The sequence below is a fragment of the Myotis davidii genome, unplaced genomic scaffold, assembly GCF_000327345.1.
Source record: "Myotis davidii unplaced genomic scaffold, ASM32734v1 scaffold330, whole genome shotgun sequence".
Lineage (NCBI taxonomy): Eukaryota > Metazoa > Chordata > Mammalia > Chiroptera > Vespertilionidae > Myotis > Myotis davidii.
The window spans coordinates 6141124-6159157 of record NW_006283770.1 but is presented as its reverse complement, the minus strand read 5'-3'; the positions used below and the strand labels follow the sequence as shown (position 1 = coordinate 6159157).

Below are 18034 nucleotides of genomic sequence, written 5' to 3'. Positions count from 1 at the left end.
CAGAGCCCACGGGCGGGGCGGGGGGGCGGTGCTCGGGGTTGAGCCTGAAACCCAGGCATGTGCCCTGACTGGGAATTGAACCACAACTTTAAAGTGCACAGGATGGCTCCCTACCAACTGAGCCACACTGGCCAGCCAGGGCAAACATAACTTCTTTTAAATATCATATCAGAGACTATGTAACAGTGAATGTAAAAGTACTTCATTAAGGTGGAATTGCTATTACCAATCTAACTCTTCTTCAATGCTCTCAGAAATCTGTCTGGCTAAAAGATTTGAGGATAACAAAAAATATTTGAAAACATGCTTACATGGTGTTTCTCCAATTTATTCATTTGTTGGACATCATATGTGAAATTTTGTGTTAGATTCGGAAATAAAAATATGTTTTCTGTCCTCAAGAATTTATAGATTGGTGGTGTAGACCAAAAAAAAAAAAAAAGAGAGGAAGCTACCAATTACAGCACAGTATGCTAAATGCTATTGTATTTAGGCATATATTCATAGCTATGATAATATAATCATTTTGAGGTTTTCTATAAGGATGAAATGAAGATAATACTACTACTTTATATAAGGGTTTGGAATCTCCAAGGTCCTTTCATATTCCTGAACAACCTTGTATGATTGAATAGGGTGTAACTATCACCATTTCTCTTGAACTGATGTAGAACCAGAACAGATGTAGGGACGGCATTTAAATGGCCTGAAGCCAAGCTGGTGATCAATGACAGAATCAACTTTAAGCCCAGGTCCTTTGACTTGTTTCAATTCCCTCTCCTGTGCCATTCAAATTCAGGCAAACCACATATTAACTTAAGCATTTAGCAAGTATTCGTTGAATGCCATCTCTGCGCCTGGCCCTTTGCTGAGTCCTGAATACACTTGTCTGTGCTGGCAATGGACTTGCCATTTCTCTTCATGTCATTACCTAAGTCCAGCTGGGCTCACTATTCATATTATGCCTCTACTTGAAAGATTATCTGAGGCCTGGAACTGAAGGCAACCTGAGTTAGGAGTAGCTATTCTAAGAGCCCTTTTGTCATCCCTGTTTCTAAGGAAACTGTTTCCTCCATTATTGAGAAGAATAATGCTGCTTTAGACAAGGCTCTTCTCCCTGTAGCTGATCAAACACAGCAGAGTAGCCTTTGGGAGCTCTGAGAGGTGTTACACTTCTCAACAAAGGCTGCTGGAGGTGTGAGTCCATTTTCATAATCTGGGCCAACTATGACACTGAGAGGCTATTAATAAAGTCAGGTCTCCTGGGGGAGAGTGAAGGAACCAATTGATGTTAATGAAACTGCATGGTCATTCTGGCCCTGGAGTTCCAATTAATTGAAAATGCATGAGTGAAAGCAATGGTATTTTACAACAACTAAATATAATAACCAGATGGGTTGATTTGATTCACTTATTATATTTTAAAATTATGGATAACTTCTACACACACAGATTGGCTTGATGATTTTGATGATAAGGGAACAACAACAAAAAAAAGACTAGACTTCCCTGAAAAACATGTAAAGGAGGTGATGGAGGAAATAGATCATGGGCTTTGGATCTAGGCTGACATGGTTCAGGAACTAAACTCTACGATAAACTATAATGATGACAATATAAAACACTTCTATCCAAAGTGAAAGAGAGAATTAAGTAGCTTGGACATTTAACCTATTTTAGAGTCATTCACCATCTTAATTCATCGTCCAAACAACCCAAGTCTTTGGTCATGGCGCCACATTATACACCTGGGAAAATAAAACACAATCTTTGTCTCAAACCTTCAGTAGTCTAATTTGAAAGACATCGTTACATCAAATAATAAACTTATCCAGCACTTGTCAGGAACTGTGCTTCAAAGTACTAGTATGCATAGCAAAACACCTCCTTATATGTTTATATTTAAAATTTACTAAGTCCACATATGTGGTAATACAGTACATAATTAAAATGCACTTTACTTATACTTCCTGCCTCCATAATTTCTAGAGAATAGTGCCTTGCACATAATTATTGGTAAGAAACTCTGTGTTGAATTGATGCTGGCGGGTTAGATTTTTAGATTGCATAGAAACGACAGGATGTCCCCAAAAATGCATACACACTTTAATAGCTGATAGCTCAATTTTGAAAATGAAATGTATTTTAAGAAACACTGCCTTTGTAATTTATCAAAGTGTGTGTATATATTTTTGGCATACCCTATATAATTTATTGTATGGCAATGTGACCAAATATTGATATTTGACATTAAAAAATGCCTAAAATTTAATAATTGATCTATATTTTCTGGGCTCTTCATTTATAGAATCTAAATATAAAACTATAAGACATATATTTTTTAAATACTATAAACATTGTTAGACTTATTATTAATTTAAAAATGAATTTAAACTACAGCCTCTTCAAGGTTTTGTCGGATGTACTATATTTTTCCTTCTGACTCTATCTCTATCCTTGTCTCTCTTCTACTCCCCACTTTTCGCTAATGATACATTTTTACAAACACATTTAAGAATATAAAATGGGCACATAAATGTGAATCACTCTGTAATAAGATTCAAGGTAGCTTATTCATAAACTCAAAATTTACTGATTCATAGCCCAGAAGAAAAGTATTCTCCGGAACACAAAAAGGGATCCAAATAAAATTACTTGGCTTTTCTCATTTATTCTGTGAAAGTTAGTACTTATTCTAGGAATAAGTGGTCATTTGGAGACAGAATTCTTCCTGCCTTTGCCCATGAAGAGTTTTATGATGATGTTCAAGAAAATCAAGACCATTACATTGCCCACATTACTTACGATCACGTATATTTCTCCCCTCTTGTCATCAGGTTGGCATGCTGTCTGCTGTGCCACACTTAGTAATGACAATTATTGTACCTATTGGAGGGCAGATTGCAGACTTTCTAAGAAGCAGGCAAATTCTTTCAACTACTACAGTAAGAAAGATCATGAATTGCGGTGGTAAGTACCTACATCCATGATGTTAAAAACATACTTTTAGTTCATGAAGTTCTAATCTGCATAAGTAACTTTTTCTATACATATCACGTATGCCATTACATTTGTGTCATTGTTCATTTATAAACATTTTCCTATCTTACTTTAGATTTTCATAACTCCTACTTTTAGTTAACTGCATAACTAACTTGACCTTGCCACCACTGAAACTTAAGGTTGCTTTTGATGTTTTTATTCAGCACATGGAAGGTTTCAGGAATCTTTGCATATAAATTATTAGTGTTATTATTATTTTTAAGATAGACTGCCAGAAGTGGTTTGCTAGAGCATTTTTAGCTCATTGGAAAAATTCACACAAATTTCTGAAGTGTTTTCACATATTTGTTTCTGAAGGTTTTGGCATGGAAGCAACTCTGCTCCTGGTCGTTGGCTATTCTCACACTAGAGGGGTAGCTATCTCATTCCTGGTACTTGCAGTGGGATTCAGCGGATTTGCTATATCTGGTAACATACATTTTTAAAATTTGTACTTGTGACATCTCATTTTGGCTGGTGATAATAAGATGATCTATCCATCTATCTCCATATATTCTACTTTCCTATTTAAATATTTTGAGTTAAGAACATTTACTCAACATATTTCCACTAAACTTTATATTAAAAATAATAAAACATTTAGAAATCATTACTTAGACTTGTTACTACTCACTTTCTCCCTTCTTACTCTTTTATTTAATTCATTTATTTTTTGGTTATGAGAACATATCTCCTTCCTTCTGTGGAGTGAGCATCACATATTAAGCATAATATAAGAAAGTACACCTCATTTTATTCTCATTATATCCCTGAGCTAAATTAGCAAAAAGTAGTTATTAAGCACCTGCTGTGTACCTAGTATCTTTTAAGGAGGGTGGTGAATATGGTAGAGAATATTTTTGTAGGCACTTCTAAGAGGCTTGGGGTTCTCTGAATTAAAGATTCTACATGTATTTCAGGTTTCAATGTTAACCACCTGGATATTGCTCCAAGATATGCCAGCATCTTAATGGGCATTTCGAATGGTGTTGGTACATTGTCAGGAATGGTTTGCCCTATCATTGTGGGTGCGATGACAAAGAATAAGGTAAGATGGAACAAAAGAGATGATTAGTTGTAGAAGATTCTCTCTCATGGTTGGAGAAAGGGTTAACACATTCTCTTTGGCATTTCTTTTCTGGTCCACTCTCCACACTTCTGAGTAGGGGAGAGGATTGAGGCTCAGAAGAAAATATCCAAGAACACTGAGTGAGCCCTCTTTCTCAACCAATAAGCAACATGCTCCTTAACACCTTGTCATATTTCTGATACTTCTGATGTAGTTAACAAATCAAACCTTCTGTTCCCAGCTTATTAAAATAGGGAAGAGAAATCTTCTGAGCTTTATTTACAAGACTCAATTCGGACTCTTCTGTAGTTATCAGGGGAAGAATATAGTTATCAGCTAGTTGTCCTTATGTGTAGAGCTTCAAAATTGTGGTTTACTAGAGGAAAATAAATAAAAGGAGTGACAAAAGGATATTAAGTAAATCAATGATAAATATTTTTAAAATTAGCCGACCACAGATATATTTGGAATTATTTCAAAACATGAGATTTAAATTACTTTTAAAATAATGAAAGTTACAGAGTTATAGGAAGTCTCTGTCACAGGATTTGCTTCATATGATCAAGAAGAGAGGTTTCCCCTACAGGTAGCATTTTATGAAGAGCTCTCTGGTGGAACATTTAGAGAAGATGTCTCACACATGGGGAGTTTGTTCTCACACGGCCATTTTTGTCCCTGCAGTCACGCGAGGAGTGGCAATATGTCTTCCTGATTGCTGCTCTCGTCCACTACGGTGGAGTTATATTTTATGGAATATTTGCCTCAGGAGAGAAGCAACCGTGGGCAGACCCTGAGGAAACCAGTGAAGAAAAATGTGGGTTTATCCATGAAGATGAACTCGATGAAGAAACAGGGGACATTACTCAAAATTATATCAATTATGGTACCACCAAGTCTTATGGTGCCACAACACAGGCCAATGGAGGTTGGCCCAATGGCTGGGAAAAGAAAGAGGAATTTGTACAAGAAGAAGGACAAGACACATACACCTATAAGGACCGAGATGAGTATTCATAACAAAACTAATCGCTGGATTTATTTTTAGTGTCTGTGATTAACTTAATTGTGATTGCACAAAAATTTTTAAAATATGTGGTGTGAACATGTAAACATATCAACCAAGCAAGTCTTGCTGTAAAAATGAAATGAAAACAAACTCATGAAATTACCATCAAGTGCAATCTGTAGAAGTTGTGAAATTCCACCTTTTCCATTCAGGTCATCTATTCTTGCATTTGTGCTTTCAAGGTTGACTGATCAAAAACTGTAGAAACAAGTAGTTACTCATTGGATTTATATGAGCTAAAACTCATCGCCATTTAATAAAGCACAGCTAAAACAGTTGGCACATTTCATCCTACAAAAGTTAGGAAGCCAAAGCTACTTGATCATGTCAAATGCACTTATATATTTGTTACACTGTATTGCAAGATCTCATGCAGAAGTCGTGTTAAAACAAAACAAAACACAAAAATATAATGCTGTCATGTTGGCTGCAGCAGATGTTGACAACGTTCATTGGGTGTAAATCATGAACTTGGAATATCTCTCAATTAGAGAAGAACATTGTGGGCTAGCAATGAGCAAGGCATACTAAATAATTGTTATTACATAATGTGGGCTATTTTGTTGGTTATCAAAAGGAATGTCTTGCAGTGGTTTATATGAAGTGCTGGGCACAAACACATACCTGTGAAAGAGAACTTGCAAAGTGTGGGGTATGCTTCATGTTCTTCCATTTATTTACCTGACAGTATAAAACACTCCACATTTTAATAAATCAGACTTTTCATGTAGCATATCACATAACTTTTTTGCAAAAAAATTAGAAAAAGACTTCAATGTATTTTTATTACAACTTTGTACAGGTTGTAACTTGAATTAGGAAAAAAAAAAGATGCACACACCATAAAGAATCTAATGAGAAATTTACTATGGAAATAGAGCCCTGAAAATGCAATATTAACAACAAAAGAAATAGAAAATGGTTTAGATATTCTTCTTCCTTAATAATTAAATGCTATATAAAACTTGTGCCACAGAGCTATATATAATATAAAAAGATAAATTTAATAGAGAGATTGTAAGTAGATAATTTTATTATTTAAAGTCCCATTTAAAATATATTTGTCTTATATAGGACAACAAATTATATTAAAATTATATCTATATATATCTGTATATCTTATACATATCCATACACAGAAACATAATAAACAATCTTCATACAAAAAAATAGCATACACCTAATGTTGGGTTAGGGGATTGCAATTTCTACTTTCATAGAGTCATAGAATTTTAGATGGGGGCAGAGGCATTTTGCTTGTCACTTCTTAATATAACTCAACAGTAATTGCAACATTTGTGTACCAAGCAATAAGTGCAATGCATAAACTTTCCTGTCTGTATATTATCTTTATTTTGCTTGTGATAGCTTTTTGGGTGGTTGGAATGATTCTTTTTTTCTTTTAAAAAATAACGTCAGACCTCTTTTTCATGTTCTAAAATGATAATAATGCATTTCCCAATTCAACTCAAAATATCATTGGTGTATTCAACTGTCTATTCTGGATATTTGATCTGTTCGTTGTATTGTGCTAGTGACTGGAGGCTCTGCTACTGCAAATATAAAACATAAAGTCTGTTTTAAAAATGCAAACCATATCTTTTGCTTTGTGTCTCAAAGTGGTGTAATGTGATCACAGCTTTTGTTGTATTGAATGAAAAGATATGGGCTATCATTTTGTTGCTGCAAAAAAAGTGTTAATAAAATGCTCTATTTATCCTTTTATAAAAAAGCAATACTTTAATTTGGGTTGATTTTATTTAGATTGTAGCTTTAATGTGAATTTAGCTTGTGTATGACCCAGTGAAGCCAAATCTAGGCTCAAGAAGAACATCATTTTAGCCACTCAAGATTTAATGGAGAAACATGGCATTCTTTAAATTGTGTGGGAGATGGTTCTGTAGAGAGAATTTTTGTTGTTGTTGTTTTGTTGTTGTTAATCCTTGCCTGAGGATATTTTTCCATTGATTTTTAGGGAGAGTGGAAGAGAGAGGGAAAGACAGAGAGAACCATCTATATGAGAGAAACATATCAACTGGTTGCTTCCTGCACATGCCCCGACCAGACCTGTCCCGGGGCGGAGCCTGCAACCAAGGTACGTGCCCTTGACCAGAATTGAACCCAGGACCCTTCGGTCCGCAGGCCAATGCTCTATCCACTGAGCCAAACAGGCTAGGGCTCACTTTTTTCCCCACTGTGCTATTGAGTGACAGCTGCCACTTGCACAATCCCCGGACAAGGATGCAATAAAGAATTTTCTTTCAGCACCAGTATTTTCGCTTTTTAATCACTTTATTAATCTGATTATAAAGATAGTATGGGGTAAGAGGGGACCTTTGTTAAGTAGAGTATTAAAAATAAAAAAAAATTTAAGATAATCAATAATCTTGCTATCCAGACATAATCAGTGTTAAAACCACATATACAGAATGTTTTCTATAAAAAATACATATACAGAAAACTCACATATATTTTGTAATCTGCAAATTTGAACTCATACTTGCTCTATTATCGCAATCTACTTTTTCCATTTGACATCTCAGCATGTGAATATTTCTATTTGAGTAACAGAGTTCTGTAGTCTAATATTACATACCATGAGCGATATTTAAGGTATTTATTTATCCAATACCTTACTTATGAATATTTCTTCTTTTCTCTTTTTCATTCTGCATGGGGGGATGCAAAGTACGTTTACCATTTATAACCATGATGGATATTTAAGTTACTATCTATAGTTTACTATTCCTGTGTTTGTCTAGAGAGAGTACTAGCGGTTATTGGCTTTCCTGGGATTCATTTACTAATTCACTTCTTCACTCAATAGGACAGGTGTTTATTAAGCACTTATACTGTGAAAGAAGTCCCTGGGCATATAGTGGTGAGAAAACAGATCCAGACTTTACCATCGTGGACCTTAAAGCCAGTCTCCTCCCTGAGGTGTTTGCAGCACGTCCAGCGGCCCAGTCAGGCCACAGAGATGTGACCAAGAGACTCTTCTTGGACATGCAGCCCTTGCTAACCTTCCTGAAAAGGATTTTCCTTAAGCCCCTAAACTCCCAAAGCGGGGCTGCTATCGAGGTGCTCCCTTGTCATTTTAAAAATAGCTTCAGGTGACAATGCTTTTCTCAGCCTCAGACATCCCCATGCTGCAGGGAGGCTGGGCCTTGAGGGGAGATCAGCATCAGCTTTCTCCGGTGCCTGAATCTGCAGGAGGGGAGAGGGATGGGCTGAACTCATTAAGCACATTTTCCATCCAGTGCTTCAATTGCTTTTGTTTCTGTTTCTCCCTGGATTTCTAATAATCTATCTATTTTCACTCCTCCCCTCACCCCCTTTACATACATGCTGCCTCCATCAGCTTTAATAACAAATAGTGGCTGTTGATATTTCATTCTACTATAGTGATACAACGATCAGGGTGAGGGTTTTTATTATTATTTTTCTCTCTATTCTCATAAAAGACCTTAAAATGGAATTGTCATTCAGCTACTATCAAAAATACTTTATTGATGTGGGTTGATCTACACTATTCAGTTCCTTAAAGCTCAAGCTTCTCTATGCTCTCCCTTCTTCATACACCCTCATTATAGCCAGGCACCTAAAAGCTGCATAATCTGGATATATTACCCTGTCCCTCATCCAAATTCAGCAGCTCTTGTTGAATGAACACCTCCACGGCTTTCACCAAGAACAGGCAAAATGAAGAGACTCTGTACTTCTGTTAAATCACGTCTGAGGGCCTGTTTTATTGCTCTGCTCAATATGCAGCAGATGAAGATGCTTGCAGTTCTAGGAGCTGGAAGAAGCTGTCCTGATGCATTGCAGCACTGTCAGTACTTAGGTATGAAAGGGCACGGGGCCACCGCATCTCCTTTGTCTCCACAAGAAGCTTTAGAGACGCACTTTTTGGCTCAATTGCAGTTTTTCTCTCCCTCCCTCAGTTTTATTTAGTTTCTGTTTTTTCATTGTTTGTTTAGTTGTTATTTGCTTGACTTTATTTTAAAAGAGGCAGTGAATGAGGGATCCAATAATAATAATGATAGTAATTATTCATATGTGGTATATGAAACACCAGAAACTGTTCTCAGGGTTACTTTTTTAAAATATATTTTTATTTATATTTATATTTATATTTATATTTATATTTATAATCATTTAATCTTAAAAATATTTAAAAAACAAATCTTTGTGTTAGGTACTATTATTAACTCCATTGTATAAATGAAGGCACTGAAGCACTGGGAAGTTAAGTATCTATCCAACGTCACACAGCTAATGGAGTAAATTTCAAATGTGAAAACAAGCCCTCCATCTCCAGACCTTGTACTTTTCATCACTGTTGCTAAGTAGCTGTGTGCCTTTGGTAAGTTAATTTCTCCGAGACTCAGTTTTTTCATCTATAATATGGCACTCTAATATCCAGCTGTTTTTGCAATGAAATAAAATAACATATCAAGTAGTTAGCTCAGCACCCTGTACATTAGTAAGAGTTCAACACATCTGACTTTCCCCTCCCCCTTTCTCATAATGATAAGTAAATATAAGGTATTAACTCAATTATAATTTCAATGTCAGACTCATCACAATGGGCCATTTTGGAAACTATCTTGAGGTATTTATATTCTTATAAAAAATTACTCAGGTTGGTTACCTAACTTATTTTTCCAATTGTATTTTATAGATTTTATGTGGCACAGAATAATAGGTACTATAGGGTGCTCTATATACAATATAATACATAATTCTAAAAATGTGAGCATAAAGACATGAATTGGAAGGATACACACAAACGTATTCATAGTGGTTGCATCTCGAGAGGAAAAAAAGGATGAACTTGGGAAAAGCATTAAAGAAGTTTCAAAATTATTATTTTTTAATTTTGAATATGAAGCAAATATGAGAAAATAATGTTGGCTTATTCTTAGAATTCATATATGGCTTTTTGTTATATCTTTATGGTACTTTTCTCTATTGTAAAATGGAAAAGCAAGCAAAAATCAGAGAAAATATTTTCCTCGGTGAACACAAGTCTTATTTCTCTCCAGTTTTTTGTTTGATTTTTTAATATTTGGGCTACCGCTGAAGATAATATCATGATCTTCAAGCGTATTTGACAGTTTTCAGAAGATATATAATTTAATGCAACCGCTTTGTGAGAATGTTTTTATTTCACAAAGTCAAGGTGAGGGTAGAATTTTTCACATTTATGAGCAGGGTTATGAATCCAAATGAAGTTCTTCTGCACAGAGCCAACAAAAGTCTGCATGAGAATAAATGTCACCGATGAAAGCCATCTTTCTGACAGATCTTGTCAGAGTCTACTGCACTGTTTCTCAGAGATTTTAAACAGGGGGTGTTAGGGATATGTTTCTGCCCATGAATATAGTGTGAGAATTAGTATGTCATCATTAGTCTAAAGCAGTGGTTCTCAACCTTCCTAATGCTGCGACCCTTTAATACAGTTCCTCATGTTGTGGTGACCCCCAATTTCATTGTTATAAATTGAACATAATTAAAGCACAGTGATTAACCACAAAAACAATATGTAATTATATATGTGTTTTCTGATGGTCTTAGGCAACCCCTGTGAAAGGATCGTTCGATCCTCAAAGGGGTCGCGACCCACAGGTTGAGAACCGCTGGTCTAAAGGACCATTAACTCTTTCAATTCCAGTTGCAGTGGGATAGCAGAAAAAGTATAATTGAGTTCAAGCCCTAGATCTGCCACTGCCCTTTATATAATCTAAGGTGAGTCGCGTTAGCTCTCTGGGCTTCAGCTTCCCCACCTGGAAAATAAAGGAGTTGGTTAGCTTTGATCATTTCTAAAGATCCTCCCAGCTCTGAAGCTCTGGTATTTTCTGACTTTGTTCTTGCTGACAAATAGCTGAGTTCCTCAAGTCAACTTGAAAAAGTATTATAGCTGTTCTCAGAACTCCACTAAGGATAAGACTAAATGCTTATTTCCTGCCTACATTCCTACTGACTTGAATTAGAAACGGAGCTAACAGTACGGCCAAAATGGGAGGCTTCTGTCATCCTGGCGGTCTTCTTTCTGTGACGCTCCTTTCTTCTGGGCTCATAGGGAACACTTTGCACATTCTTACAGAGCTTGGGACTTGAGGATATCATGGGATCATTCATTAGCCAAACACCCTGCAATGAGTTGAAATCCTTATGTGAAAGCATGAATCTAAGTTTTAATAACAGGTCACACTCAACTTTTACTATTTTAATGGGATATATTATAAAGTCCTGGCATTGGAAATGCTTGCTTAAACCCACTCATTTTAGATGAGGAAGCTGCAGCTAGAAAAGTGAAGTGGCTAGTTAAAGTTTACCCAACTAGTTAGTAATGGAGGGGTAGCATGAAATTACTTCTAGAGCAGTGGTTCTCAACCTGTGGGTCGCGACCTCTTTGCGGGTCGAATGACTCTTTCACAGGGGTCGCCTAAGACCATCAGAAAACACATATATAATTACATATTGTTTTTGTGGTTAATCACTGTGCTTTAATTATGTTCAGTTTGTAACAATGAAATTGGGGGTCACAACATGAGGAACTGTATTAAAGGGTCGCAGCATTAGGAAGGTTGAGAACCACTGTTCTAGAGATTCACAACAGTGCTTTTGAGGTAATTGAGAACCACTCTTTCATTAAGTTAGAGAGTTTCTCAAGCAATAAGTATTTATTGAGAATGTTCTATGTGGCAGGTACTAGGAATACAATGGGGATAAAAGAATAAATTCTATGCTTTCATAAAACTCTAAATATAGTGGGAGTGACAGTGAAGAAATGAACAGAAAAATCAATTACAGTTGTGATGGATGCTTTGAAAGAGAAGTATAGGTGCTTTGATAATTTCAAATGGGGAACTTGACCTAGTCTATGGATTGAGGAAAATTTCCTCTGGGATGTGACATATAATGTGAGACCTCAAAGGTGAGTGTGAGTTAGCCTGGCAGAGCGTGACAGGAAGAAAGTTTCAGAAAGAGAAAATGGTATTTGCCAAGACCCCATGCTAGAAAGAACTTGGTAAGCACTTTAATGTTAATGCTACTCAAACATTAGTGGGTGTACATATAGAAAAAGTGGGATTTATTTATTATGTGGAAGTGCTAATAAGCTAAGCCTAAATCTAGCATACTAAGACATCTTTCCAAGAGCTATGATATTTTGATCATTACTACATTCAACACCTATTAAACTGTGTGCAGGCCTATAACTGTACTGTGTAAATACAAAAATAAATTAGGCATGGTCTCTGCTCTTGAGAAACTTGTAGTTTCAAAAAATATGAATATAAATAAAAATAAGTATAGAATGTCATCCAAGCAAAAAAAAAAAAATGAAATTCTCTCATTCGGGCAGCAAAGTCTGCATATCAACATGTATTCAAGCTCATTCCTTTTGTAAGTACACCATTTTATAGTTTTCAGAACACTTTTACATGTCATTTACCACAATTTGCAATTAGGCATTTATTTGTTTGCTTGTGACTTTAACCTTAAAATATTTTTTTCTTCAATTAATCCATAAATGCCATGGCCATATCTTTTGCTTTTCATAATGCATCCACAACTAAACATAGATTAGAAACTCAACAAATAATGAATGGAAGAATGCATGGCATATTTGCTATGCAAGCAAAATGATATTATCCTTCATATTAAATTATTTCTGCTTTTCAGAAGGGAAGTGAGAGAAAGCATTGAACTAGACTTTGAAAGTGAAATAGATGTTTGCCCACCTTATAAGTAGAGGAAAGACATAGAGGCAGAGGCTACATCATTAGCAGATCATGAAGGTGCAGCTATCATGGTGAGTTCGGAGGTGTGAACAGGTGGTGTGGTGAACTATCAAGTGTACTTAGGAGCATATATGAGCCTACATGGGACAATTAAGCTGACTGTGCAGTGCATTAAATGCCAGACTAAAGTGTTCAGATGCTATCGTATAATTAAAGGCATTTTAGTGGGGCTTGAGATTATTAGATTTGTCTTGCAAAATGTTGCAAGGAGTGGGGAGAGACTGGGAGCTGATTCTGTACACCAGTGCCATGGAAGACTTGGGTGGGAGAGGGGTGGTTGCCCTGGGGAAAGTGATGCTTTCCAGATGTCAAGACAAGGGCCTGGCATATTCATTCCTTCCATATCTATTTCCAACTCAAATCCAAGAGCAGATGTGGATAATCAAAATATATTCACAAGGACATGATTCATGCTTTCTGCCCCTTGCATAATAATTCCAAGGTAGAGTGATCTACTTGTCTCTGGCTTCCAAAACTACTCAGAAAGAACTACAGGCAATATTTATGAGATAACATTTTTTTCTTCCTTTTCAAAATACTGTCTGAAATTCAAGGTTATACACAAGGAGAAGACAAAGTGTCTCAATCTTTTACTTTATTTTCTTTCTCATATCTAGGGACAGATTTATTCCAGAGGTATACCCAACCAAGTTAGTCTTTTTCCTCAAGGAAATCAATGCCCTCAACCCAGGGAACAATAGACTCTTAATGGTGGATTCAACTTAAGCTCTGACCATATCCCCATCATTTTTTGTGCGTTTTTTTTTTTTCATTGTATTTTTTTCTCCTTTCTGGAAAGACATGATTCTTTATGATGTGCCTGGAAACATAAATAAATCCTTGATGTATCACTAGAGGGCTGTCACTATCAAAATTGTGCTTCATCAGTAATGGTGGACATTATAGTTGCCTGTATTAAGGGTTTATTTTTAAAAACATAGAAAGGTCTGGGTAATCAAAGACACCCCCTAACTAGGGGTTGCCAAGTCCTATGAGATGAGTATTGGATTTGGCTTTACTTCACACTTCTAACCACTTATGAGCAAACCATCTCATTTCTGGAGCGCAGTATCCTCATCTGCAAACCAGGCATAACAATGCATAGCTCTGTCAATTGTGGCAAACATCAAGGAAGATAGCTTGGTTTGCAAGCTTGGTAGATCTTTATAAGGTGCCAAGTGCAGAGATTTTCAGTTCGTCCATTTCGGTGAAGGTAGCAGCTCTTTGCAAGAGGCTCCCAGTAAAAGGAAAGTATTTAACTGGATGTAAACATACTAGACCATTAGTAACTATGATAAATTACAGGTTTGATAAATGCCTGCAGGCATCCTCCCTTATTTGATCCTCCCTAGTGCTGTGACATAGAATGGAGAAGGGTCCTTATTCCCATTTTTTCAAATAAAACAAAACAGAAAAATGAGACTTAGTGATAGTCTTTGATCTGTCCAATTTGGGGCTAGAACCCAGGACTAGTGCTAATTTACATGTACCACAGTACTCATTCTTGGATAGGATAAACGCAAGGAAAATAAGTCCTAAGACAGGTGGTCATTGGACAGAGCTGCTCTTTAGGAACAGTGGGTTTCATAGGGGCACCCCTGGGTGGGTATGGGCAGGAGCAGCCACATGACTTCATGGAAGCCCTCTGTGGGGAGAGGAGAAAGGGAGCACTGAGAAGGAAGGGGATGTGTCTAAAAGGCTGGTATGTCATTCTTTTCTCTGCTCACTGGCAGCAAGATACTTTTATTTCCATGCAGTCCTTATTCTTAGTGTCTTATTCTTTGTGCTTAAATTTGTGCTCCCAATGCCCAGCCAATGTGGGCCAGTGGTTGAGCATCTACCTATGAACCAGGAGGTCATGGTTTGATTCTCTGTCACAGCACATGCCCGGGTTGTGGGCTCGATCCCCAGTGGAGGGCATGTGGGAGGCACCTGATCAATGCATCTCTTTCATCATTGATGTTCCCTTCTCTCTCTCCTTCTCCTTTCCTCTCTGAAATCAATAAAAATATACTCTAAAAATTAAAAATTATACTCCCCAGCAAACTCACCAAAGGTAGGAATCACGTCCTATTTATCTTCGTATGTTCACACAGAACCCAAACTATACTTCTCACATAATAAATACAGAATCAAGTGGAGGGGGATTCAGAACACCTCTGTGTGAGTTTCCTAGGACTATCGTAATAAAGTATCATAAACTGGGTAGTGTTGAACAACAAAGTATATTGTCTCACAGTTCTGGAGATCACAAGTCTGAAACCAAGGTGTGGACTAGGTCATACTCTTGCTGAAGACACTCAGGAATGATCTGTTCCAGGCCTCTCTCCTAGATTTGGTTAGTTCCTTGGTTTATGGAAGCATAACTCCAATCTCCACATGGCATTCTTCTCTCTGGTGTGCATGTCTGTTTCTTTACATAATATTCTTTTTATAAAGATACTAGTTATATTGGCTTAGGGACTAGTCGAGTATGACTTTATCTTAACTTTACATCAGCAATGACCCTATTTCCAAATAAGGCCACATTCTGAAGTATTTCAGGTTAGAACTTCTACATATAAACTGATGGGGGGTGGGGAGGGCACACAATACAACTCATAACAACCTCCCTCTGGTCTTAACTGTTTAAGAGCTTGTGCAATTAGTGACTAGAAAGCAACTATTCAATGTCTCAATTTCTCCCCTTTACTGTGGGTATTAAGACTCTTGCAAATGGTTGTTTCACTTAACTTGCATCCTGGACAATAAGGAAGACATCATAGAAATGCTGTGCGGCCATCCTACTGACAAGGAGTCAGTCTGACAAGACACGCTGTCGATCCCCTCAAGAATCAGATGGCAGAAGTCCTAGATCAAAGGGCAAGAAATAAAATGAGCACCAGAGACAAGGGCATAACACAAGTGTATTTGGCTGTGTGACTGGTATCCCAAATCATTCATGAATCTGACTTCTCCCACGTGATGGTTTGTGTCTTAGTCTGTGCTTTAACGTCACTCAGAAAATTCAGTGAAGCGATTCAATATAATGACAACTCAGTCACCACAGGAGGTAGAGCTATTCTTTAGAGTAGGTATTTATTTAAGAATCAACAATAGTATTTATCTCAATGTGAGATCTTTGAAGTGTATGAAACTGGTAAGTTGCCCAAAAGTCAATAAAACAGGACCTCTCTAAGTCATTCTGCTTCTGGGTTCTAATGAGGTCACATAGCAGTTAAACCTAGTCTACTCCTGACTCAATGCTGAACTTTCATTTCGGGGGGCTTCCCTTGGGCTGTAACATCCATCTGAGTCACTGTCTGGGCTTCTGTTGCTTTTGGCGCGAAAGAACTGATCTACCCAATGTTACTTTCAGTGCAAACTCTTCCTGCTCTCACCATGCTGGCCTGCGCATTGATCACCTTCTACATATGGGCTGCTCTTGGCCAATGAATTATTATGAGGCCAATGAAATTTGAAAGGGACACCTTTTGCTTTGGTTTCCTGGTATCAGGGTACATTGCTTGACATGCAGAAGTCTGGCTGGGTGTCAACCCTAATGACCTGTCCCTTTGTTCCAGTTGCCACTCTGGTCTTTACTTACAGCACAGCTCAAGGCAAACTGAAGAGTTTACAAAGGTTCATCAGAGAAAGGACCCAGAATATAGAAGAATTTCATATAATTTTTCAACTGGAATTAGAAACTCAAAGGCTTATAAGGACCAAGTGTATATGCAAACGAAGGAGGAAGGCTGGTGGGGATGTGCTGACAGGAAACACCCACCACGACCAGCTGAAAAGGGGCAGCAGCTCCTCAGTTCCACGGTTCCAGTTGACTGTATCTATGTGGAAATAATGTCACTATTTTTCAAGAGAGGTTAAAAATCCAGGTATTTCTGTGACATCTCACAACTGTGGGGTTTTGGGGGTTTTTTTTGTCAGCAAATATAAGGACAACTTAACAATGTGAGCTAACCAAAATATCTCCAGGCCAATTTGGCCCTTAGGCTCACACTTGACAACCTTTGGGCTGGCAATTTTAGGGGCTATTTGGCTTGGGAATTCCTTAGGCATCTCTTACAGGATGTCCCACATTCATCACAGGTCTGATTTGCCGTCAAGACCTAGGGATAACTTCCTGCCCTGCTCTTAGCCGTTTTTCCCATGAAGAGGTCACCTTTCCCCCTTAACCTTGAGCTATGCTCAAAAACAGCTACCCACCTCAGACGCCAGACTTGAGAGTAAGAAGTTCAGAGAGAGAAAGCATTTTTCCTCCTCATCCAAGTGTAAAGTCTGCCTTCCATTCAGTCAACAAATATTGACTGTGACCACACATCAGCAGGTGCTTTTCCAAGTATATTTATGTATGTCATGGAGTTTATTACATGTCAAAGGGACAGATTTTTAAAAATAAGTAAAAAAGATAAAACTGAAGCTTGTAGATGCAGACAACAGTATGGAGGTTACCAGAGGGAAGAGGGGTGGGGAGAGGTAGCAAAGGGTAAAGGGGGCCAACTATATGGTGACAGAAGATTATTTGACTTTGGGTGGTGGGCACACAATGCAATATAGAGATCATATATCCTAGTAATGTACACCTAAAACCTATATAATCTTATTAGCCAATGTCACCCCTATACATTTAATTAAAAGTACACTTAAAAATTAAAAACACCTTAAACTTTTTAATGAAAAATTAATATAAAGAAAAAAGTATGAAAAAAGACAATTTCAGAATGGTATATGTTAGGGAAAAAATAAAAAAGGGTAATGAGATAGAGAAGATTGAAGAGAGGGGGGAGTTCTTCCTTAGATTGGGTTGTGAAGAATGCCTCTCTGGGAAGAAATCTTAAGTAGGGGGTGGTATTTGATCTTGGCCCTGGAAGTATGAAACAACTGTTCATGAAAATATCTGGAAGAAGAGTACTTCAGGCAGAAGGGAGAGCAAGTGTCCATCTCCATCATGGGAATGAGCTTGGCCAGTGCTTCTGGGGGTCAGTGGGAATGTGGAGCCTGGGATGAAACACAGCTGGAGAAGCAGATGGGAACCAGGATGTGTATGCA

General features: G+C 37.3%; 1 protein-coding gene across 1 annotated transcript in view; it reads left to right on the top strand.

The window, feature by feature from the left end:
- The window catches only part of SLC17A6 (solute carrier family 17 (vesicular glutamate transporter), member 6), a 30858-nt gene extending 24825 nt beyond the window's left edge, over nucleotides 1–6033 (top strand). The window contains exons 9-12 of the mRNA XM_006753966.2: nucleotides 2838–2970; nucleotides 3361–3471; nucleotides 3963–4090; nucleotides 4793–6033. Of these exons, the coding sequence (XP_006754029.1) occupies nucleotides 2838–2970; nucleotides 3361–3471; nucleotides 3963–4090; nucleotides 4793–5128 (708 nt within the window). The 3' untranslated portion in view covers nucleotides 5129–6033. The remainder of the gene's footprint in view (nucleotides 1–2837; nucleotides 2971–3360; nucleotides 3472–3962; nucleotides 4091–4792) is intronic.
- Nucleotides 6034–18034: the final 12001 nt, after the last annotated feature.